This window comes from Budorcas taxicolor, chromosome 13 (genome assembly GCF_023091745.1).
Source record: "Budorcas taxicolor isolate Tak-1 chromosome 13, Takin1.1, whole genome shotgun sequence".
NCBI lineage: Eukaryota > Metazoa > Chordata > Mammalia > Artiodactyla > Bovidae > Budorcas > Budorcas taxicolor.
Genome location: NC_068922.1, coordinates 58,442,139 through 58,468,095, shown reverse-complemented (window position 1 = coordinate 58,468,095; position 25,957 = coordinate 58,442,139). Strand labels below are relative to the sequence as shown.

Below are 25,957 nucleotides of genomic sequence, written 5' to 3'. Positions count from 1 at the left end.
AAACTGCTTCCATATGTTCACCTTACATGGGCCTTCTGAACTTGGTGTATTTTAACAGCAGATCAGCATTTTAAGAATTTGAATTTAGTTAGTTAGATGGGAGAAATTCTTTTACAATGTGTATGTACATCAAATTGTTTATCAAATCATAAGAAGGTACACTTTAAAAACCTTACAATTTTATTTGTCAACTACATCTCAATAAAGCTAAAAAAAAGAATTTAGGGCCTATCAATGATTTTAAAATATGGGAGGGGAAGAGTTCACAGCAAAAGCAGTTGCTGTGCTAAGAAGAAAAATATGACTCAGTATAAAGACTGTTCTTGTTTAGTTGCTGTCATGTTTGACTCTTTTGCAACCCCAGGGACTGCAGCCCAACGGGCCCCTCTGTCTACGGGATTCTCCAGGCAAGAATACTGGAGTGGGCTGCCATTTCCTTCTCCAGGGGATCTTTCCCACCCAGGGTTAAAACCTGCGTCTCCTGCATTGACAGGCGGGTTCTGTACCCTGAGCCACATGGGAAACCCTCACTATAAAGATAGGCACTAGTTCATTTTAAGTAAAAGAGGCATTTCATGTGCTACTCAAATGTGGGAAAATTCAATTGGCAAAAGAGAAATACTCATTCTAGGGAGCTCTAAAAAAGTACACATTCTTTACAGGTACACATTCACCTTATTGGATTTTTACGTTTTTTCTCTGCCAATTATTTAAAAAATATAGACAAAGGTGTTTTAGCAAAACAAAAGGGTGACCAATTGATCTAGTAATTAATAAGCAATAATGGAATGTAATGGGGGGAGGGGTTTCATACATGCCAAAGAATGACATGAAGAATACAAAATCTAAAATCAAGTCTTGCTTATCAACTAAAGTAAAAAATTTACTTATCATTTTCCAGTTTAAAGTTTCTTATTTCTATTCAGTTTTTAAAATAACATTAAGATATTTCATGTTGAATTTAAAACTAACTAAAAGCATTATATTTTATTATATTACTTTAAATCTAGCATTAAATTTTATGGAAAATTTATTTATATTTAAAAAATGGACATAAAAGTAGTCTTTAATGTTAAAACTCATAATATCGGAAATATCATGGGTGTGTACAATGTAACCTGTAGTTTCCTATGTTTGACACTGTTTGTTGAAGCACTAAATAGTCTATACTATGACGGAAATGACTATTTATTGCTTGTTCATCATGGGGCACATTGTCTGCATCAAACAAATGAATTCATAGGTTTGAGGTTTTATCCTCCAATTCAGGATTTGGGCCCTTTATCAAATACCTGCAATGTTTTGCAACATCCAGTTGAAAATACGCAAACAATTCTAGGCACTACCACAAGCTCTAGAAAAAATTATGATAATTTCCTATGATGAATTCAATTGTTTCAAACACAGTGCTAAAACCTTGTAACTCTATGTAAGAATTCTGCGGCTGTGAGACTGAACCCTGCCTCCTCTCACTTATCCATCAAGGCCAGGATCATGTCGCAGGTCAGGTCCTCCTCCAGGTCCTCACTTTCGGTCTTAGCTTCTAAGAAGTCAATGGGCACCATCTCTCCTGGGTACAGCTCTCCATTCACGAGGGATACCTCCTCGGCTGTAGCTTCTTGGGGAAAAAGGCACAGGGTTGGTATATTTAAAATAAAGCCAAGAAATTAAAATCGATAGATGGTGTAACTGTATCTTGGAAGTGACTGCTGAATTTTTAGCACAGCAGTAAGCGTTTTAGAAAGCAATCCTTCCGTTTATAGAACAGGACAAATGTGGTGCTGGAGAAGACTCCTGAGAGTCCTCTGAACAGCAAGGAAATCAAACCAGTCAATCCTAAAGGAAATCAACTGGGAATACTCATTGGAAGGAGTATACTTTGGCCACCTGATGTGAAGTGCTGGAAAAGACCCTGATGCTGGGAAAGATTCATGGCAAGTGAAGGGGAAGGCAGAGGGCGAGATGGTTGGATGGCATCACCGACTCAATGGACATGAATCTGAGCAAGCTCCGGGAGATACAGGAGGACAGGGAAGTCTGATGTGCTGCAGTCCATGGGGTCACAGAGAGTCGAACATGACTGAGTGACTAAACAATGACAACAACGTGGTCATTTGCTGTAGCAGCCCCAGGAGATGGACACAGTGGCCAGCAGCTCCACCAGGCTCAGGGACAGTCCACCAGAGTGGCCAGGGACGTCACCGCCTGGCTCACAGGTCCAGCCAGGACCCCATGACAGGGGTGTGGATCCACCAGGCCCCCAGGCTCATTCCTCTCCGATTCCATCATCACCCCCACTTTACCAGCCCACCCACTGTGGCGGCAGCAGCAACACTGCTAGGACCAGGCGCCTGCCCGGGTCGGGCACTGAGGGTTCCCTTTCACAGTAACTCCCAGCACCCAGGGAAACAGACAACCAGAAACCACTGTGGAATAAAACCCGATTGGTTTGAAAGGAGGTACCGTCTTCCTTGGCTGGCTCTCTTGGGCTGGCGGGCTTCCTCTTCACTGCTCTTTCTTTTTCCACGGTGGTCGGCTTTTCCTGCCCAGGGTTACATTTTTCCGAGTGTCTCTGCATGTTGCTCTGTAGAGGGGACAGGGAAACGACACAGCAGGGGGCATGTCATCGTTGCCAGGACCGGCCTGGAAAACCCACGGCTAAAGAGACAGGACGCAGGGAAGAGCGCGTGCCTCACACAGTTTGTACAAACAAGACAACTTTTTAAAGGAGACTGCTTTCTGTTGTATTTAGGTCTAGCCAAAATCCAGCTAGTCTTTAAATATTTTAAAAATCATACGAGTCAGTGAGAAGACAACATTTATTTTTCTGGACTGTTTTTACTCTATGAAGCAAGGCTTGAAAAATTCAATAGACTGGATCCCAGATTTTATGAAAATCAGTGATAGACCATGTACATTTCATTGTGCTGTCAGCTTCCCCCTGGAAGGTATTAAGATTGTACAACGTCTGGAGTTAAAAAGACAGCTCAAAACTTTTATATCAGACCTATTAACCATATATTTTTGTCAGCATACACTCCGGATGATTTAAAATAAATAAGAACACTTACACTATCTGACAAGTTCATAAACTAAAGTAAGATATTGGCAGCATGTCATTAAATACTTCCATTATATAAAACACGCCTCCTAATTTCCATTTTGACTTTGGTGGGGTGCCAAGGACCGTCCTGGTGTGTGGGGAGGAGGAGGGAAGATTCACATGTCAGGGGAGGGGAAATATTATTTAAATTTCTCCCATTTTATGCTTAGCCATAGGGGTTGGAACACTGCTTCAACAGCAGACTTGAGTAGCTGGGACAGAAACTGGTCTGTGAAGCTGAAAATATTTACTTTCTGGCCCTTTACAGAAAAAAAGTGTACCAATCCTTGGTTAATAAAATGATAACAGATGTAAAACCAAGCCTTTTGGAGTCAAAGATTCTTCTGTGAATATGATAAAAGCAATGGCTTCACCCCCAGCAAAGTTTATAAATCTCCATCTACGACTTCCCAACAACGTCACGAAGTTTGTGGCTAAGGACCCCTGATACCAGTTTTGCATGAACAAACAAAACAAAAACATCCAGCCTTTAAAAAGTAAGTGGGGTAAGATTTTAAGTAAACATATCGATATCTGGGGCTTCCCAGATGGCGCTAGGGGTAAGGAACTCGCCTGCAGATGCATGAGACATAAGGCATGAGGGCTCTTTCCCTGAGTCAGGAAGGTCCCCTGGAGAAGGGAACGGCAACCCACTCCAGTATTCTTGCCTGGAGAGTTCCATGGACAGAGGAGCCTGGCGGGCTACAATCCACAGGCTCGCAAAGAGTCAGACATGACTGAGTGACTTAGCACACGTCAACATTTAGGGCCCAGAGAGCAAAGTGAAATAATACAACGAACATTCATGTCAGGGAAACGATTCTCAAGAGAGGAGGCCCCTGGTGCTCTGAAGCCAGAGTGGGGGTCCTTCCTGGGGAGGAAGGGGGGTGACATTCTGGCACCCACCCCAGTATTCCTACCTCGAGGAATACACAGGGTCCACTGTGCGTTAAAGACAGGAAGTCTGAGAATCACTTACTTTTGATTGGAGCATGACTGCTTTACAGTGTAGTTAGTTTCTGCTGTGCACGCCCGCGTGCTCAGTCACGTCTGTCTCTTTGCAACTCTGTGGACTGCAGCCTGCCGGGCTCTACTGTCCATGGGATTCTCCAGGCAGGAATACTGGAGCAGGTTGCCAGGCCCTCCTCCAGGGGATCTTCCCTACCGAGGGATTAAACCCGCGTCTCCTGCATTTTCCACATCACAGGTGGGTTCTTTACCGCTGAGCCACCGGGTAAGCCTGAATCAGCTACAGGTGTACAAATATCCTCTCTCTTTTGGACCTCCCTCCCTCCCGCCCCCCACCCCACCCTTCTAGGTCATCACGGGGCCCTGAGCTGAGCTCCCTGCACTATATAGCAGCTTCCTACTGTTAACCAGTTTACTCATGGTAGTGTATATATGTCAATTCCACGCTCTCCATCTGTCCCACCCTCCCCTTCCCCTGCTGTGTCCACTGTTCTCTGCTACTTTTTAAAAATTAAATTGGAGTATCCAGATATGCTTTCATTTATTTAAACACAGTTGTTGGGTTTTTTTTTTTGAGTAGTTTTACATTCTCAGCAAAATTGAGAGGGAGGTAGAGATTTTCTGCCCTGAAAATCCTCTGTTCTGTGCCTATTCGTTCCTCCATCAAGCCCAACCCTTGGAGGCCATTGATCTTTTTACTGTCCTCATAGTTTTGCCTTTTCCAGAGAGTTATGTAGTTGGAATCAGACAATCTGTAGTCTTTTCAGACTGCTTCTTTCACCTAATGAGCATGTACAGTTCCTCCGTGTCTTTTCATGGCTTGATGGCTCATTCCTTTTTAGCACTGAATATCCCACTGTCTGGATGCACTGCAATTTATGTGTCCATCCACCTACCCGAGAAAGCCTTGGTTGCTTCCGAGTTGGGCTATTATGAGTAAAGCTGCTATAAACACCTGTGAGCAGGTTTGTATGTAAATATAAGCCTTCAGCTCCTTGGGGGTAAATACCAAAGAACAAGGTTGCTGGACTGTAACGTACGAGTAGATTTAGTTTTGCAGGAAACTTCCAAGCTGTCTTCCAAGGTGGCTGCACTGTTTTACACACTTTCACCAGCAACGCATGACAGTTCCTGTTGCTCCACATCCTTGCCAGCATCTGGTGTTGTCAGTGTTCTGGACTTTGGCTGCTCCAATAGGTGTGTCGTGGCATCTCATTTTTTTTTTAAGTGTTAAACAAAATGGCTTTTATTCCAACAAGCTATTATACATGTTTTGGTAAAACAGCAATTGTTTGAATTTGCATTTCCTTGATGACATATGATGGGGAATAATTTCGTAGGCTCATTTGCCATCTGTATAGCCTTCTAAGAAGATCATGGCATCCGGTCCCATGACTTCACAGCAAATAGATGGGGGGAAAAGTGGAAGCAGTGACAGATTTTATTTTCTTGGGCTCCATAATCACTGAGAACCATGACTGCAGCTATGAAGTTAAAAGATGCTTGCTCCTTGGAAGAAAAACTGTGACAAACTTAGCGTATTAAAAAGCAGAGACATCACTTTGCTGACAAAGGTCTGTCTAGTTAAAGCTATGGTTTTTCCAGTAGACATGTACAGATGTGAGAGGTGGACCATAAAGAAGGGGAAGTGCTGAAGAATTGATGCTTTCAAATTGTAGTGCTGGATAAGACTCTAGAGAGTCCCTTGGATTGCAAGGAGATCAAACCAGTCAGTTCAGTTCAGTTCAGTTGCTCAGTTGTGTCCGACTCTTTGTGACCTCACGGACTGCAGCATGCCAGGCCTCCCTGTCCATCACCAACTCTAGGAGTTTACTCAAATGTATGTCCATTGAGTCGGTGATACCATCCAACCATCTCATCCTCTGTCATTCCCTTTTCCTTCTACCTTCAATCTTTCCCAGCATCAGAGTCTTTTCAAATGAGTCAGTTCTTTGCATCAGTTGGCCAAAGTACTGGAGTTTTAGCTTCGGCATCAGTCCTTCCAATGAACATTCAGGACTGATTTCCTTTAGGATGGACTGGTTGGACCTCCTTGCAGTCCAAGGGATTCTCAAGAGTCTTCTCCAACACCACAGTTCAAAAGCATTAATTCTTCAGCGCTCAGCTTTCTTTATAGTTCAACTCTCATATCCATACATGACTACTGGAAAAGCCATAGCTTTCACTAGATGGACTTTGTCAATCCTAAAAGAAAGAAATCAACCCTGAATATTCATTGGAAGGACTGATGCTGAAGCTCCAGTACTTTGGCTATCTGGTGCGAAGAACTGACTCGTTGGAATAGACCCTGATGCTGGGAAAAATTGAAAGCAAAAGAAGAGGGCAACAGAGGATGCGATGGTTGGATGACATCACTGACTCAATGGACATGAATTTAAGCAAACTCTGGGAGATAGTGTAAGACAGAGGAGCCTGGGGTGTCACAGACTGTGGGATTGCAAAGAGTCAGCCTCGACTTAACGACTGAACAAGAATGACAAATATCTTCTTTGGTGAGGTGCCTGTTAAAATCCTTGGTCCATTTTTTAATTGGGTCATTTTCTTATGGTTGGGTTTTAAGAGTTCTTTGTATTCTGGATAAATCTTTTATCAGATGTGACATTTGCAAATATTTTCTCCTAGTTTGTAGCTTATGTGCTCATTCTTTTGATATAGTCTTTCACAGAAGTTTTTAACTTCATTGAAGCCCATTGTATCAGTTATTTCTCTCATGGATCATATCTTTGGTGTTTTTTCTGTAAAGACATCACCATACCAAGGTCATCTGGAACTTTCCCCGCTATGTTATACTCTAGGACTTTTACAGCTTTTTTTTTTTTTTTTAACCTTTAAGTCGGAAGTCTGTGATCCATTTTGAGCTAATTTTTAGAAGAGTGTAGGGCCTGGATCTTGTTTTTATTTTTTGCATGTGGGTGTCCCATTGCTCCAGCATCATTTGTTGAAAAGATTATCTTTTCTCCAATGTCTTGCTTTTGCTCCTTTTTCAAAGATCAGCTGATTGTGTTTTTGGAGGTCTATTTCTGGGGTCTCTATTCTGTTCCATTGATCTGTTGGGTCTGTTCTTGCACCAATATCACACTATCTGAAGTTTTATTTTTTAATAGTTTTTTATATTAAAAAAAGTTTATTTATTTATATGGCTGCATCGGGTCTTAGCTGCAGCAGCTCAGGATCCCTTGTTGCATCCTGGGAACTCTAGAGCACGTGGCTCAGCAGTTGTGACACCAGGGCTGAGTTGCCCTGCGGCATGTGGGATCTTGGTTCACTGACCAGGGATTGAACCTGTGTCCTTAGCACTGGAAGGCAGATTCTTAATCCCTGGACTACCCAGGAAGTCCTTAAGGCTTTATATGAAGTCTTGAAGTCAGGGAGCATCAGTCTCCCAAGTTCATCTTTCTCCTTCAATATTGTGGGCCTCCTGCTCTCTCTGTAAACCTTGGAATCAGTTTGTCAGTAACCACAAAGTAACTTGACAAGACGTTGATGGGAATTGCACTGAGTCTACAGGTGACACCTTGATGATACTGAATTTTCTTATCCATAAACCTGGAATATCTCTCTACGTATTTGGTTCTTTGACTTCATTCGTCAGAGCATTCTTCATTTCTGTTGCAGTGTTATTGATCTCCAGCATTTCTTTCCAGCTCTTTCTTAGGATTTCCAGCTCAGCTTACATGGTGTGCTGCCTGTTTTTTTCTGTTAGAGCTCTTAGCATATGAATCATAGTTGTTTTAAACTCCTGGTCTGATGATTCCAAGGCCCCTGGCCCTCCTGATGCTCACTCTCTCTCTTCAAATTTTTATTTATTTATGTTTGCTCTTTGGCATGCCTTGGAATTTTTTCTTGTTAGCTGGACATGATGTACTATATAAAGGTAACTGCTGTAAATAGGCCTGGGCTTCAAAATCACTGTGAACAGTGACTGCAGCCATGAAATTAAAGGCCGCTTGCTCCTTGGAAGAAAAGCTATGACAAACCTAGACAGCAAATTAAAAAACAGAGACATTACTCTGTGGACAAAGGTTCATATAGTCAAAGCTATGGTTTTTCCAGGAGTCATGTATAGATGTGAGAGTTGGACCATAAATGAGGCTGAGCACTGAAGAATCGATTCTTTTGAACTGCGGTGTCTGAGAAGAGTCTTGAGAGTCCCTTGGACTACAAGGAGATCAAACCAGTCTATCCTAAAGGAAATCAGCTCTGAATATTCATTGGAAGGACTGTTGCTGAAGTTGAAGCTCAAGCTCCAATACTTTGGCTGCCTGATACGAAGAGTCAACTCACTGGTAAAAGACCCTGATGCTGGGAAAGACTGAGGGCATGAGGAGAAGGGGGTGACAGAGGATGAGATGGTTGGATGGCATTACTGATTCAAAGGACATGTACTTGGGCAAACTCTGGGAGATGGTGAGGGACAGGGAAGCCTGGCGTGCTGCAGTCCACGGGGTCCCTAAGAGTTGGACACAACTTGGCGACTGAACAACAACAAAAAATATTCTGTCAAACGGATGGACAGCATTTTATCTGTTAGCTGATGGACATTTGGGTAGTCTCCACTTCTTAATGAATAATGCTGCTGTGAATGGCTATGTAGTCATAAGTTTTCACTTCTTTGGGGTACATGACTAGGTGTGGAATTTCCAGGTTACACGGTAACTTTATGTTTAACTTTTTGAGGACCTGCCAGGCTATCTTTCAAGGTGACTTCATCATTTAAAAATTTCACCAGTAGTGTATGAGGGGTCCAATCTCTGCACATCTTTATTATCTTCTTTGATCACAGTTATCCTGATGGCTGTCCCATGGGGTAACTCACCATCCTTCTGCTTTGCATTTCCTTAGTGAGGAATCTTTTCACAAGCCTGTAGTTTATCTGTATATCTTCTTTAGAGAAATGTCTACTTAGATCCTTTGCCTGTTTTTAATAGAATACTTATCTTTCTATTACTGAGCTGTAAAAGTTCTTTATATATTCTAGACTCAAGTCCCAGTGTGCTTGCTTGAATAGGAGGAAAAGTTTCCAAACTTCCGATTTTATGTTCTGAAGGAGTCTATGAGGCTAACTTATTCTTTTCTCTGTTTCCCTGTGGCTTCTGTACAATTTTAACTCAGCATGAATGACACTGTTTCTGGAGCACTGCCACTGCTTCTGTTTGAAATTCTGAAGTTTTAGCATTAACACTCTAAAACTGTCACATGACACTACCCAAACACACAACGACCCTACCATCGTCTCTTAAGAGGAAAGACAGTTTCCTCCATAAAACAGTCAAATTCAGATCATTTTAAACTTTTATAAAGTTAGAGTGAAGCTTATATCATATCTAGGAATCTGGCTAATCATCTCTGGTGCTTTTAAAATGTCCATAAATGGACACGTTTTTCTTTCAAAAGGGACTCATCCCCCATCCCTGGAATAGGGCCTGAATTATGTGATGCATTTGCAATGAATTAGGGTCGTGTCACTTTGAAGACTAGGGGACAAAAGGCACCATGGCTTCCTCCTTGCTATCTCTCACTCGCTCTGGTTGTGAGGATACTTGAGCAGCCCAGCAGAGAGATCTATGTGATCAGGAACTGTGGCCTCCAGCCAATAGCCGCGTTGAGGGCGCCAGCTTGGAAGTGGTCCCTCCAGCCCTCGTCAAGCCTTCAAATGACTGCAGCCCTGACAACATGCTGATTGGGACCCATGAGAGATCCAGAGTCAGAACCACCCCAACTTCCTGACCCACAGAAAATGAGACAGGACAGATGCGGGTTGTGTTAAGCCAGTACGTTGGGGGTAACTCATTATGCCATAGATAACTAACACAACATCTAAAAAATGATAAATAGAAGAGTAAGTGTATTTCTCGGCATAGCACCAATGGCACGAGTCTAAGAATATCTACAAAACGTATGAGAAACAGCATTCTCTCTATGAAGTAGCCTAAACAGAATCCACAAGGACAATTCTTTAAAATGTTACCTGAGAAGCAGGGGTTCTTTAGTCTGAGGACTCCCTAAAGCCATTTGCAAGATTCTGTCTGCAGGATTGCCTTTTTCCACAGAAGAGAGACCACACATTTATATAAGATTTCCAAGACTTTCGCGACTCCAAAAAACTAATAACCACTTTCCTAAGGCATGACAGATGCTATCTTAAATCCTAGCAAATTTCTATAATCGGGTTTAAACTGCCTGGGTGTGACACTGTGCCTGGGGGATCCCGGGATCTTTTCAAGGAGGATTTATTGTGACTTGAGTGAGCTTACCCAGCGGGAAAAACCTTTGCCACACTTGGGGCATTCGTAAACAGTCGGGACGAAATTGGTATCGTGGTATTTCTTGAAGTGCACATTTAGAAGCTGCTGCTGTCGGAAACATTTATTGCAGGCGAGACAGACAAATGGCTTCTCTCCGGTATGGGTACGTATGTGAACTGTCATATGGCGTTCCTGGAAGGCAAGGAAAACAAACAGGCTTAGCTACTGACGATTTTTTAGTATCAGGCATTATTTATTGTGTGCGTTTAGTCACTCAGTCGTGTCTGACTCTTTGTGACCTCATGGACTGCAGCCTGCAGAATACTGGAATGGGTTGCCATTTCCTCCTCCAGGGCATCTTCCTGACCTAGGGATTGAACCTGCATCTCTTGCACTGCAGGCGGATTCTTTCCCGCTGAGCCACTGGGGAAGCCCCATTATTAACTGCATACCTTTCCCCCCTCCTCCAAAGACGTGTGCATTTTTAAGAAAAAACAAAGCCAATGCATTCCCGACACAGCCCTACCGTGGAAGCAGCACAGTATGGCCTCTAGGAAGCGAGGTCTTACCCAGTCCTTGCCCCCAGGTTACCAAGTTCTCACGATTAATCCCAGCCGGTCCTTCCCTCCCAGGGGGATGAGGCAGACCACACTTGGAAGAGTGAAATCAATTTCCTCTCCAGAAGAGCTCATGTAGCTGCAGCCTCATTTCTATAACTATTTGCCATGATCCGAGTTTACAAAGAGCAGACAGATCCTGCAAACTTGAAAACCTATCGTTAGAGTTTCCATTCAGCGGCTATTTGGGGGTCGAAGGAACTCAAGCATCTAGATGTTTTCCTGGCTATTATCCGATGGTGTTACAGCTAATCTCCATTATCAATTTAAAAGCACAGTGGTGAAAATCACTGTTCTCAGTAAAGAAATCACCAGAAATTTTAACTAAGATTTACATGAGTAACTCATTTGGGGAATCAAGACAAAAATATAGATTCTACATGCTGTGGGACAACTGAGTTGACGTGCTGCAACTACTGAGCCTGGGCACCTAGGGCCCCGTGTGCCGCAACGAGAGCCCACTGCGATGAGAGCCCACCGCAAGGAGAAACCCAGGCACTGCAGCTAGAGAGCAGCGCCCCATTTCCGCAACTTGAGAAAGGCCACACGCATCAGCAAAGACCCGGCACAAGCGAAAATAAGTAAATTAATCAAAAAACAAGACACACAACAGTCCTGCTTGGTGTGGCTGCTCTGACTCACGTTTGGGCAGCCCCACTGCCTTTGCACCATCAATGCCAACGTCACATAGCGAAAGGGCAGAGAGTGTGTTGGCAGCATAACTACTTAATGACAGTGACTTTGACCTTATGCTTCTGATTGGCTTCAAGGACCTCATGGGGTCTGTGAGCCACACTTTTGAACCCACACTGTGAAAACAACTCTTGGCTCATACACAGCTGTCTTTTGACTATTCTGAATAGTCTCTTTTATGGAAGGCACGATTTTCCAGAATATGTTCAAAGTGAAAGGGAATCCCACTCCAGCCCTTCCTTCTTCCATCTCCCCCCGGCCCCCAGCACCTGCCTGGAGTCCCTGATACACAGTACCTGCTTGCAAGCGTAGTTGCAGTATTCACACTTGAATCTCTTCTCATTTTTGTGAGTCTTCTGGTGCTGGATAAGGGTGTAGCGATCGTGGAACACAGCAGGGCAGTAACGGCATTTCATCTCTGCAGTTTCGTACGTGTGCAGGTTGCGCAAATGGACACCTAAAAGCATCATGGGGCATCATATACAAGAAGTTATTTTCTGTGAGGTCAATTTTCCCCTACTCTTCAAGTAGAGTTTCTCAGCCTTGGAACTACAGGCAGACCTCAGAGATACTGCAGGTTCCCTTTCAGACCATTATGAGAAACCAAATAAAACAAATATTAATACATGGATGTTTTTGCTTCCCAGTGCCTATAAATCTTATGTTTATGCTAGACAATTGTCTGTTAAGTGCGCACTAGCGTTGTGTCTAAAAAACTAGATGCATGCTTTAATTTAAAACTACTTTACTGCTTTAAAAAAATGCGAACTGGCATCTGAGCCTTCAGCAAGTCATAATCTTTTTGCTGGTGCAGGATTTGAAATATTGTGAGATTTATACCAAAATGTGATACAGAGACAAGAAGTGAACAAGTGTAGTCGGAAAAAAATGGTGCAAATAGACTTGCTTAATGCAGGGTTGCCACAAATGTTCAATGTGTAAGAAACACAGCATCTGAGGAACACAATAAAGCAAAGTGCAATAGAATGGGGTCTGCTGGTAGTAACACTTGAAGCTGGCTGATGTCTTCCTGGGCGGGGTGGGGGCGTCCTGGGTGCTGCAGGATGTATGTTTAACAGCCTTGCTGGCCTCCACCCTCTAGCACCAGTCGCAGCCCTTCCTCCCCAGGGTGATAACCAAAGTGCCTTCAGATACTGCCAAATGCCCACCTCCCCAGCCATAAAGTCATTCTCAGCTGAAAACTGCTGCTTTAAATGCACAGTGTACTGACATCTCATGCTAATATTCTTTCTCATGGAGTTAAGCACCTAAGGTAGGACATATCGGACCCAACATGTTCATTAAACAAAGCACTTGGAGAACCTTACTATGTGGGTGGATTTTTTGGATAATGTTAAGATGGTTTTACGTGAATGTCTGTGCACATGCTGATTGTGTCTGACTCTTTGCAACCTTACGGACTGTAGCCCACCAGGCTCCTCTGTCCACGGGGTTTCCCAGGCAAGAATACTGGAATGGGTTGCTATTTCCTTCTCCAAGGGATCTTCCCGATTCTAGGATAGAACCCGTGTCTCGCATCTCCTGCATCGGCAGGCGGATTCTTTACCACTCTGTTGCCTACTGCTGCTGCTAAGTCGCTTCAGTCGTGTCCGACTCTGTGAGACCCCATAGACGGCCTCCTACCAGGCTTCCCGGTCCCTGGGATTCTCCGGGCAAGAACACTGGAGTGGGTTACCATTTCCTTCTCCAATGCATGAAAGTGAGAAGTGAAAGTGAAGCCGCTCAGTCGTGTCCGACTCTTAGTGACCCCATGGACTGCAAGACACCAGGCTCCTCCATCCATGGGATTTTCCAGGCAAGAGTACTGGAGTGGGGTGCCATTGCCTTCTCCCTAGGATGGTTTTATGTAACAAAGATATAACCTCTGCAATTTTTGCATAATTTTAAAATATATATATTTATTTGGCTGCACCAGGTCTTAGTTGGGGCATGCAGGATCTAGTTCTCTGATCAAGGATCAAACCTAGGCCCCCTGCCTTGGGATCTCTGAGTCTTAACCACTGGACCACCAGGGAAGTCCCTAGCCTCTGTATTCTGACTTAAAAGCCCAGATGTTCTGTTAGATGTCAATCTTCTGATTTTTCCTAGGTTGTAATTGACAGACACACTCTAAGATAATTTCTTGTCAACTGAGTCTAGTGCGAGTTGGCTTTGTGATCCTTTGTGTCAGAGGCTACACTAAAATTAACAGCTGCTGGGTGGAGGTACACACGTCAGGTGTGCCGACTCAGTCATTTAAAGAGCTTGGTATCTCCTATAGAGACAAGAAGGAAGGCTGAGCTTGTTTATAGAACATCTCATGACATGTATGGAGAATGTCACTGACTCAGATGGGCCATAGCCTGTATTTCTTGGTGGTGGTGTCAAAAATGTCCCTTCTTGGCAACTGGTTCATGGTTCACGCCCTACAAGGTCCCACTGGGCTGTGTTTTGCAACTGACAAAGATTTTGAAGAAAAACAAAAGCTAAGGCTTCACTAAACACCTTTACCCTTTTAGAAATGTTTTCAAAATAGTGACTCTCATCTCTAGAATCTCTCTGGGCAAACTGGGGACTCTATCTCTGCTGGCATATTCTGAGCATCACAGGGTTATGTTTTAGGAAGAGGACAGAGGCAGTGGAAACTGAGGGACCAGGAACCCTGGAACAAAGGAGAGAGGCTGGCTCACTCACTCTACCTGTCCCCCACCCCTGACACCAACTACAACCAGTTTCCCCTGAAGCTAGCATATGACCCCAGCTCTCAACCCGGCACTCAGACGTGCTCAAGGTGCGTCCTCTGTTACGATGGTTTACCTGGTCACAATGTGGATTTCATGTCACAGGAAGAGAACTGTTTCACTGAAGCAAGTTCCTCATGGAAAGAACCATGTCTCGCTTCTTACTTTTGTCCCTTTAGTTCCCAGAACTTTTCAGGGTCACAGCATGGTGTTAAGAAAAGCTTGCTGAGTGTCACTGGACAGGACACTGATAAAAGATTCAGAACCTGCAACGAGGCCATGTCCTGGCATCCTGGTCACAGGACTCTGGGGTAAGCTCGCTTTCTGTATCTGATCCCCTTCGTCATTTGTGAAAAAACAGACCGAATACAGAGCCAAGTAACACCTGGAGGAAGCCCATTACAAGTTCAAATGCCCGTGAGAGCGCATCTGTGTACCTAGACAGGACCTGGACCAAACTCTGAAACTACAATTATGCAATATAGCCACAAGATGGCACCATAGGACCTCTAAAAAAACAAAACAAAACCAACAATCAAGGAAAAAAAAAACAAAAAAACCCCAACTCAACCCCGGAGCAGTTTTTGAATTCTACTGCCTCCCTGGCATCAGGCCCAGGGCTCCTCAGGTTTCCCAGAGCTGCACACAGTGCAGCCAAAAGAAGTCAGTAGCACTGACATGTAAACGCTATCATGTGTAAAACAGATAGCTGGTGGGAAGCTGCTGTGCAGCTCAGCTCAGTGCTCTGGGGTAACCTAGTGGGATTGACCTGGAAGGGTGGGATGGGGCGGGGCGGGAGAGAGGCTCAAGAAGGAGGGGATATATGAATACATATAGCTAAGTCACATTGTACTGTAAAGCAGCTATGAAAAGTGGAAGTCTTCATGGCTCTGTCATATTTAAGTCTTGCAACCCCATGGACTGTAGCCTGCCAGGCTCCTCTGTCCATGGGATTCTCCATGCACGAATACTGGAGTGGGTTTCCATTTCCTTCTCCAGAGGATCTTCCTGATCCCAGGATTGAACCCAGGGCTCCTGCATTGCAAGCAGATTCTTTACCGTCTGAGCCACCAGGGAAGCTCAAAGCAACTACACGCCAATGAAAAAAACAATAAAGGAAGTTCCGGACGCCAGACACTCACGCAGGTCGCTCTTCCTGGCGATGATGGTGGCGCAGTGTGGGCACTGGTACTTGGGGACATTCTCGCTGTGCTTCTGCAGGACGTGCATCTTCATGGTCCCACTCTGGGTGAAGCGGGCATGGCAGATGTGGCATTCGTAGGGCTTCTCCCCTGGGACACGGAAGACAACAGTGACCATCTGCTGAGGTGCTCCACCCCGAAAACCCTGGTGCTCCGCAAAGGACACCTGGGGCTGAAAGCCTTTCTTTCCCCCAATATTCCCTTTTCAGCTCCTTCATCCTACGTCTGATTCTCCAAAGAGCACGAGATTCCTAAATCAAGCCGGACAACATCATGTCCAGCTGTGGACAGTGGGCCAGAGGGAGCGACTCTCCTAACATCTGGTGGCTGCTCATGGTTCAAGGCCCACGCATGCCCATGTGCTCAGTGGCCCAGTCATGTCCAACTCTTTGCGACCCTGTGGACTATAGCCCGCCAGGCTCCTCTGTCCATGGGATTCTCCAGGCAAGACACTGGAGTGGGTTGCCATGCTCTCCTCCAGGGGATCTTCCTGAACCAGGGATGGAACCCGCGCCTCTTGTGTCTCCTGCGTTGGCAAGCGGGTTCTTTACCACTAGCGCCCCCTGGGAAGCCCTCAGAGAAAGCAACGCGTTGCCTATTTGGCCTTAGCAGGAGAGACTCCCACCTGAATGTGTTCTCATGTGCCGCTTCAGCTTGTAGGTGTCTTTGCTGGCATAGCTGCAGAGGGAGCACTGAAACGGGCGCTCACCCGTGTGCGAGCGGATGTGGCGCTTCAACTTGCTCGCCTGGTAAACAAATGAAAGATATTTATTGCAATGGAAACGTCAAACCTGCGGACTCTTGAATAAAGCAGCATTATAAAAGATATGTAAATGAGTCCAACGTTAACATCAGAGCCCATTTCACACCCCGGAAAACACGCTAAGCCTTTCATTTTCCTTTCTGGGTTGGATGGTGTCCTTCATCTGAGTTGTGTGCGCTGAGACCTCGGGTGACAATGAGAGGGAGGATGAAGAGACTCTCACCTTCAGCTTCGCTTTGCAAAAGAAGATGGAAATCCAGACGCTCAGAGCAAACACGATTTTATTTTCATTTCTAAGGCAACATCCTCTCAAAAGTGGCGAAGTTTAGATTATGCTGCAGAAGCACGCAGGCCACAAAACTATTATTTGTGTAAATAGAGAAACTTGAAACATGAGCTCTTGAATGGACCTGCGTCTGTTGGAGGCACTTTCCAGCTCCAAGTCCTGTGGACCCTAAACGGCCCAGGGATGGAGGAAAGCCTCCTTAGTAATTAAGAAGAGGTTCCAGGGACTTCCCTGGTGGTCCAGCGGCTAGGACTCTACGCTCTCAAAGCAGGAGGCCCAGGTTCGATCCCTAGTCGGGGAACTGGATCCCACATGCCACAAACCGCAGCAAAGAGTGAAATAACTATCTTTTAACAAAATAGGTTCCACGTGGCAGTAGTTTCTCCATGAGAAGTAACTTAAAAAAATTATTTTATTCTTGAATGCCTTGGGTCTTGTGCACAGGCTTTTCTCTCGTTGCAGAGAGTGAGGGCTCCTCTCTGGTTGTGGTGCACGGGTTCTCATCGCAGTGGCCTCTCTTGCTGGGGAGCACGGGCTCTAGGTGCTCAGCCTTCAGTAGTTGTGGCGCATGGGCTTTAGCTGCTCCGTGGCATGCGGGATCTTCCCAGATCAGGGATTGATCGAACCCGTGTCCCCTGCATTGGCAGGCAGATTCTCATCCTCTGTACCACCGGAGAAGCAACTTTTAAGTAGAAGGAAAGTAACATTTAAGTAGGAAAAAAATACACTACATTCTAATTTGATTAGAATGTATGTACCCTACTCGGTTAAAAGGTAGACACGCCTCTCATTTGATCTTTTTTTTTTTTTTTGCCTATTTTATTACCTTCAAGAACTGTTCTTACACTGTAATCACTTATTTTGGGCCTTTATCTACCTTTAGTAGAACAGAAGGTAATCGCCTAGAATACAGATGTCAGAAATCCCTGAGGAGTCTCTTTGTAATCTTAGGAGGGCTGCACTGGGCTGGGTTCCCTAATGTGTGGCAACTACACACAAGCCTGAAGAACATTCTAGAACAGGGGAAGACTTGGAAAACAAGAGCCAAACCAAAACAATTCGGCTTTTAGATTTTCATTTTTATTTATTTACTTTTCGTTGGACTGGGTCTTCGTTGCTGTGGACAGGCTTTCTCTAGCTGCAGTGAGTGGGGGCTACTCTTCGTTGCAGTGTGTCGGCCTCTCATTGCGGTGGCTTTTCTTGTAGCAGAGCACAGGTGCACTAGGCGCACGGGCTTTGGGAGTTGCGGCACGTGGGCTCAGTAGTTGTGGCCCACGGGCTTGGTAGCTCTGTGGCTTGTGGGATCTTCCCAGACCAGCGATCGAACCCCCGCACTGGCAGGCTGATTCTTTATCCACTGCGCTACCTGGGAAGTCCCAGCTTAGATTTTTAGAAGGAAAACAGATATCTTTGAGTGTACCAGAAAGCAAAACAAAAAGAACTTTTAAAATCATAGCACAAAAGGTTTGATAAGTTGCACGGTGTAAATGATCAAAGAAAAGTGCTAGTCACATAGGCGTGTCCAACTCTGTGATCCCATAGACTGTAGCCTGCCAGGCTCCGCTCTCCATGGAATTCTCCAGGCAAGAATACTGGAGTGGGTAGCCATTCCCTTTTCCAGGGGATCTTCCTGATGCAGGGATCGAACCCAGGTCTCCTGTACTGCAGGCAGATTCTTTACTGTCTGAGGCACCAGAGAAGCCCATCAAAGAAGGCTGTGTGTAAACCTTCTCTGGATGGCTGTGACAGCGAGGATGGGGAGAGAGGGGAGTTCAGAAGCTGCTATACCTGTACCCCAGCCTTACTCACTCCTGCTGGCACTTGGGTATAGGCATGATGTCAGGGAGGGGGCTTGGGTTACTCCTTCTTAGAGCAGACCAGCATGCTAGACTTTGAAAGTGCAAAAAAACAAAACAACAACAACAACATAAATACAACCCAACAACAAGATGATGGCAGCAGCAGAGGGTTGGGGTTGAGGCCAACTCCAGAGACGGGTCTCAGCGAACCTGGGAGTGTGTGCTGAGAACTGGCAGAACAGCAACCAGAAGTCTACACCACAATTTACGACCTTCAGATGGCTTCATTCTGTGAAACCCCGCATTTGTGTTTTTGAAATGGAGCAGGAGCCTATACTTCTCTGGTGGCTCAGACAGTAAAGATTCTGCCTGCAATGCAGGAGACCCAGGTTTGATTCCTGGCCTGGAAAGACTCCCCGGAGAAGGGAAAGGCAACCCACTTCAATATTCTTGCCTGGAGAATTCCATGGACAGAGGACCCCAGGGGGTTACAGTAGTCTATGGGAGTCCCAAGGAGCCAGACACCTGAGTGACTTTCACTTTCAGGATCCTATGGTCCTTGCCGCGCCCCCGCGTGCCCCCCACCCCCAAATGATGTTCTCTGCCTGCCTTTGGTGTGGAAAACTTTAGTCAAAAAGTAAGTTCAACCAGAGAGCGAGAAATGCTGAAACAAACGAAAAACCAAGTGAGAAGAGACTAAATAATAATGATGTTTTCATTGAGCACAGGGAAGGACCTTTAGTTCTTTTTCAAGGGCTACAGATAATATTCTGGGCCATATCCTGTGGACTGTCTTACAGATACTAAAACACCAGGTGGAAAAGTTAACTACATGAAGACCAGATGGCACCCAGGACATGAGCTGCCACAATTCTGAGAAATGGCCTCAAAGAAATGGGAACAAAGGGATCCTGGAACTGAAGATTAACTGTACCTAAAACAACCAAGATGATGCTGGTCCAACCAGTGACGACCAATTTGAAGATGAGTGTTACAGATGACTGCTGTTTCTGCATGTAGCTCCCCACTGCCCAACTCTGTCTATAAAGGCTCTCACCCTCTGCTTGTCGGGGTGGGGGGAGTCGGCCTTTGGACAGATTTCTGCCACCCTCTCCCTCAAGTTGCTGCTGGTGGTGGTTTAGTCCCTAAGTCGTGTCTGACTCTTGTGATCCCATGGACTGTAGCCCGCCAAGCTCCTCTGTCCATGGGATTCTCCAGGCAAGAATACTGGAGTGGGTTGCCATTTCCTTCTCCAGGGGATCTTCCCAACCCAGGAATCAAACCTGGGTCTCCTGCATTGCAGGCAGATTCTTTACTGACTGAGCTATGCTGGCACCTGAAATAAAGCAAACTTTCCTTTCCACCAACCTGGCCTGCTTATTGGCTTTTGAGTGGCAAGCAGCTGGACTGCACCCCCCCCCGCCCCCGCCCCACACTTTTGGTTACATTTTCATTATACAGTTACAACCTTTAACTCAGATGAAAAACAATTTTTAAAAATAGTAAGAGCAAAAAAGAAAATTATTTTTGGAATCAAATTCGGACGCTGTCTGTGAAATTTCCTAGTTGATGAAACACAGTTGCATCACTATTGCATTTAAACTTTCGCTGTCCCATTTGGCTTAGTTGAGTTCGAGTGTCTTTTCCTTGCTCAATGGGCTCAGGACCCAGCATGTGCTGTACTGGACGGCAGAGTCCTTAAAACTTGCAGAAAAGTGACATTCAAAAGTAACTGTGATCCACTGGTTAAGAATCTGCCTTGCAATGCAGGGGACACTGGTTTGATCCCTGGTCTGGGAGGATCTCACATGCCACCGAGAAGCTGGGTCTGTGAGCCACAACTCCTGAGCCTGTGCTCTAGAGCCTGGGAGCCGCAATTACTGAAGCCCACACCCCCAGAGACTATTGCTTCCAAACTACAGAGTAGCCCCCACTTGCTGAAACTAGAGAAAACCTGCAGGCAGCAACGAAGCCCCAGACAAAAATAAATAAATAAATAATTTAAAAAGTAACTGTACTCTTCTGCTGTCATTTCCCTGAGAATGAGCTCAGTTTTCTGGGATGTATAAATAAACCAATCTAGTAGAAACGATATGATAAAACTGAAGATTCAAAAAGGTGGTCTCTGTCCTTAAGAACAGAAATGGCCATGTTTAAATCTTTAAGCAAGTTGCTTTGCACGGAACCGAGTACCACTGAGGAAAGCTCAAAGATTTTGGCAAAAATTCAAACCGGATCTGTGTTCTGTGTTAGAGCAGATACATTTTGATTTTGTGGAATGAGTGCTACATGGAATGCTGGGTAGAATGTTTAAACAAATATGAGAATTATTTCTTAAGGACCATAGATTACTTGTAATCTGTACACCATAATATATTATTTTCACTGCTGCTGCTGCTAAGTCGCTTCAGTTGTGTCCGACTCTGTGCCACCCCACAGACGGCAGCCCACCTGGCTCCTCTGTCCCTGGGATTCTCCAGGCAAGAATACTGGAGTGGGTTGCCATTTCCTTCGCCAAAGCAGGAAAGTGAAAAGTGAAGTCGTTCAGTCGTGTCCGACTCCTAGCGACCCCATGGACGGCAGCCCACCAAGCTCCTCCGTCCATGGGATTTTCCAGGCAAGAGTACTGGAGTGGGTTACCATTGCCTTCTCCAATTACTTTCACTAGTTGGTGTCAAAGAAAAAAAAAAAAGAAATCATGTTTAAAAAAAAATTAAATTTAGAAACGAGAACGAGATATTGGAAGAGATTCTATTACCAGTTTGATTTACAGAAACTTCTTAATAAGACACTACGTACAAAGAGTGAACTTACTTCTACACTAGCGTACTTGCACACGGAGCATTTAAAGGGTTTCTCGTGAGTGTGTTTATAACGTCTATGCCGGACGAGTTCTCCACTGGTGACAAATGCCATGTCACAATCAGCACACTTGTGGGGCCTGGTTCCTGTAAAATCACACAGTTTATTCTTTCAAACAAGATTTAACAACAATTTATCTAGGCAATTATAACATATAATACTCAGTCTCAAAATGATTTAAAAATTCAGAAGAGGCTCTTTAAACCAAATGCTCCAGAGAGATATGAGAAAAATCTTTGGACCATCCAATGTTTTTAACCAAAGTGGAAGAAAAAAAGACAAAACTAAAGTCTAAAAAAAGACACCATTTTTATTTAGAAACAGGTAGATCTGCCTTCTTACGCAAGTCTCAACATGCATCCTGCAAGGGAAACGCCCCCCCTCAGCTGTTTACCTGTATGGGTGTTGACATGATTCCGAAGGAGGGTGACTGTACGGAAAGCTTTCAGGCAAAGGTGACACACGTGGGGCTTTTCAGTGCTGTGAATTTTCACATGACGATTGAGACTCGAAACTCTAGAAGAGGTGAACTTGCAGAAGTTGCAGTGGAAGGTTCGTTTTACTTCTGCAGGAGGGAGAGACATTTATGTGTTTGTAAACATTTTCCTTTAGGTGCTCAAATTCCACTTAAATACATCAAAGTAACTTGGCACATCCTTTTTTCTTTTTTTAACCTAACGTGGTGACCCAACAAAAGACACTCCATGAAAATGGTAACCAAAAGAAAGCTGGGTGGCTATACTCATAGATGAAATAGACTCTGACAAAAACTGTTACAAGAGACAGATAAGAACGTAATGTAGGGCTTCCCGGGTGACTCGGGGGGAAAGAATTCACCTGCCAATGTAGGAGACATGGGGTTCAATCCCTGATGCAGGGAAGATTCCACCTGCCCTAGATCCTGTGCTCTACAACCAAAGAAGCCACCACGATGAGACGCCTGCACATCGAAACTCGAGAGTATCCCTGCCCTGCTGCAACTGGAGAAAAGCCCTCGCAGCCAAAATTAAATAAGTAAGCATTTTTTAAAAAAGAACATAATACAATAGTAAAAGAATCAAATCATCACGAAGATATAACAATTATAAACACATGTGCACCCAATAACAGGTCCCCAAAATACTTGAAGCAAAAATGGAAAGAATTGAAAGCAGGAAGAGAGCCTTCAATAGCAGCTGGAGACTTCAACAACCCACTTTCAGCAATGAAGAGCACACCGAGGCAAAATATCATCAAGGAAACAGGAGACTCAACATAAACCTATTTGACAGAATAGACTTCTATGAACACTCCACTCAACAAGAGCAAAATATATATTCCTCACAGATGTATATGGAACCTTCTCTAGGAAAGACAATAGGGTAAACCAGAAAACAAGTGTCAATTAATTTTAAAAGACAGAACTAATCTGCCCTTTGACCATCACAGACTGAAGTCAGTAATCAATAAAAGAAAGATATTTGGAAAATTCACAAACATATATAAGCTAAACAATACACTCCTAAAGGACCAATGGGTCAAAGAAGAAGTTGCAAATACTTTGAGATGATGCTAACCACAAGTAAGAAGGGACAGTGGTGGCAGTGTGGTTTTCTAAACTGAACCACTTTTTAGCCCTGACCAACTGTTGCTAGAAGGAGGAAACAGCCAAAGGTAGCCAGATACAGCTTTTTATAAAAGAGCTAAAAGTTGAAATTTCAAGGGTGAAATCTCTTGATTTAGATAAGAGAGAAACTAAACTTTTAAAAAACCTGAACAAATAAATTTTTAGGGCCAGGTTTATCCTCTTTCCTAGCTTCACCTAAACATCCCCTCCCCTTAGAAGATGTCTTGGCTGCCCTCTGGGTATCCCTCTGTCCATCTCCCAGCACTGACACACTCGCTTGGGTCTCCGTCAGACCTCCCAACCCCCAGGGGTGCAAAGTAGGGAGCAGATGGGGCCCAAGCTTCTATCTGTTGCTTTGTTTAGTCGCCAAGTCATTTCCGACTCTTTGCAACCCCATGGACCGTACCTGCCAGGCTCCTATGTTCAGGGGATTTCCCAGGCAAGAATACTGGAGTGGGTTGCCATTTCCTTCTCCAGGGCATCTTCCCAACCCAGGGATCAAACTCGCGTCTCCTGCACAAGCAGGTAAATTCTTTAACACTGAGCCACCTTGGAAATTCAAGCTTCTATTTAAGTGCACCTAAGTAGAAAGGGAGTCTCTGTACCATGCTTTTAAAACATTTGATCACAAAACGCAAAACTCTTTTGCATTTGATTCACAATATAGAGTTCAAAGTTTCCTGCCATTCTGAAAACGACTAAAGCAACCACTACAAACTCAAATTGCCCTCTCCCCCACTAAAGAGAATCAGTTGCCCTGTTGTTTGCAGAGCTTCTTGCACCAACTGAACTGGCCTACCCTTTGCCTTTTTTTGATTTTTCGTAGTGCTGGGTTTTTCAAGGTGTGCTTGACCCGGTTGAGGTTTCTCTTTTTGTTCTTCCATATTTAAGTTTGAAAATGTCAGAATAATTTCATCTCTTCCTTCATCTCCTGGCCTTGCTTCCACAAGGAAAAACTGCTCTTCTGCTTTTTCACTGAATCCACCTTCAGCCAGCAGCTGTTCCTCTTCCTGACCTTTCTGGAGCTAATGCACAAAAACAAGTATTCAAACAAGTACAATACTGTTAATTACAGCCTGGTTTAACTCTCCACCTTGATGAAACCATAAAATCCACAGAGGAAAACATAAAAAAGTACAGAAAATTGTCCGTTGCAACCAAAATGCTTAAACTGTAATTATTAAGCATCAAGGGTTTGAATGGAACATTAATACAGTTTTAAAACTCAAAGGATCTTATCATATTCTAATTAGTGTAACTTCTTAAACTCTAAATAAACTGCACAAGTTCCTTCATGATTTTTCTGGGACATATCTTTATTGTAACAATTTAATCTTTTTTTTTTGGATGTGGACCATTTTTAAAGTCTTTATTAGATTTGTTATTGCTTCTGTTTTATGTTTTGGTTTCTTGGCCGTAAGCCATATGGGATCTTAGCTTCCAGGGATCAAACCTGCAACCCCTGCACTGAAATGAGAAGTCTTAACCACTGACCATCTGAGAAGTCCCTGTGTTTAAAATACAAAATTTAAACTGCTTGTCCATATATAATATTGCACAAGTTAGTTGCTCAGTCCTTTCCAACTCTTTGCGACTCCATGGACTATAGCCCGCCAGGCTCCTCTGTCCATGGGATTCTCCAGGCAAGAATACTGGAGTGGGTAGCCATGCCTTTTGAGGGATCTTCCCAACCCAGGGAAGGAGAACTCTAAAAAACAGTTTTCTGGCTCCCCCTTCCTTTTCTTAAAACCAGGTGTACCTTTACGGATCCAGTGCTTTCTTCCAGGTTCATTGCAGACTTGCAGTCTTCACCGGCCCTGGTCACATTCTCCTCCAGAAGCTGAAATTGCATCACCTCCATCTCCTGCAGCGAGTAGACCTCCTCCTGGACATTGAGGACACACTGGTGCAGGCTCTGCTGGGCTGCCTCCTCGAGCCACACCAGCGACTGCACCCCACCACCGGCCTGGCTCACCGTCACCTGCATCTCGTCCTCCTGCTGGGGACCCAGCCAGCGCAGGTCCTGCAGTTCAGCCTCTTCCGAGGGGAAGTGCACAGTCCGCAGGGTCAGGATGTGCCTCTCGCTCTCCTCCGGGGCAGCCAGCACCAGCTCTGGCACCTCCTCCAGGATCGTGGTCTGGAGGGGCCCCTGAGCACTCTCCACCTCCAAACCCGCAGAGCCCGACTGTTCCTTTACTCCGCACACCCCATCATTGTCAGTTTCCTCTTCCTCCTCCTCCTCCAGGGCCCTGTCTGGTATCAACTCTGGTTCTTTGATTTGGGTGAACTGCTCAGGGGGGACAGAGAGCTCAGCCCCTGCCATTATGACTCCGCCTCTGTCAGAGAAAGAAGCAAGCCTGTCTGGGTGGGCATAGTGGGGGGTTCAGCCTAGTAGGCTTTGGGGCTGATCAAGGCCTGATAAGGTTCCAGCCCCCAAAGACTTGGGGGCTCACATGGGTCAGGACTAAGTTAACTCAGCCTAGGCTGAGAAGGGGCTGAGGCTAAGCAGGATTTAGGCTAAAGTAGGTGTTTGTCTAGAAAATTCTAGAACCAAAAGATTTGAGCCTGGGCAAGCTTTCAGCAAATGCACATTCCAGGCCTGGAAGGCTTGAGACTGGCCAGGCTTTCAGCAAATGCACATTCCAGGTCCAGAAGGGTGGCCTGAACCAGCTTTCCACCAGGGCACAATTACAGACTGAGCTCCCTTTGAGCCATGGAGGCTTCAGGCCTAGGGCCTCTACCCACGCAGCCCTGGCCTTCAGGCCTCAGGCTCACCACATGCCCCCTCCAGGCCTGGGGCGTCGTTCCCTCCCTGGACCACCTCTCCCCGCTTGGCCCCTCCATGACTGGGCCCCTCCCCCACCTCTCTGGTGCAGCTCCCGGGAACCTTTCCCGCCATCCCGCCAACTCCCACTCCCGCGTCCACGCGGAGCAGCTCCTCCTCCAGAGGAGGCTGGAGTCTGGCCCCCCTGGGGAGGATCCTCACCCAAGAAGCGTGGCCTGGACGCGCAGCCCGCTAAGTCCATTGGAATCCGCCTCGTGCCGCATGC

The 25,957-nt window shown here is 45.2% G+C and overlaps 2 protein-coding genes across 2 annotated transcripts in view; one reads left to right on the top strand and one right to left on the bottom strand.

The window, feature by feature from the left end:
- Nucleotides 1-1,469: 1,469 nt before the first annotated feature.
- Nucleotides 1,470-25,230, bottom strand: CTCFL (CCCTC-binding factor like). Its single transcript, XM_052650400.1, has 11 exons — nucleotides 24,889-25,230; nucleotides 24,667-24,792; nucleotides 23,707-23,932; nucleotides 21,696-21,866; nucleotides 21,254-21,387; nucleotides 16,217-16,337; nucleotides 15,532-15,681; nucleotides 11,945-12,105; nucleotides 10,348-10,530; nucleotides 2,464-2,584; nucleotides 1,470-1,618 (listed from the first exon to the last, which is right to left on the bottom strand). The coding sequence occupies exons 1-11, from the start codon at nucleotides 25,228-25,230 to the stop codon at nucleotides 1,470-1,472; spliced, it is 1,884 nt and encodes a 627-aa protein (XP_052506360.1).
- The window catches only part of PCK1 (phosphoenolpyruvate carboxykinase 1), a 48,322-nt gene continuing 47,123 nt past the window's right edge, over nucleotides 24,759-25,957 (top strand). The window contains exon 1 of the mRNA XM_052650399.1: nucleotides 24,759-24,927. The gene's annotated coding sequence lies outside the window, so the exon portion shown is untranslated. The remainder of the gene's footprint in view (nucleotides 24,928-25,957) is intronic.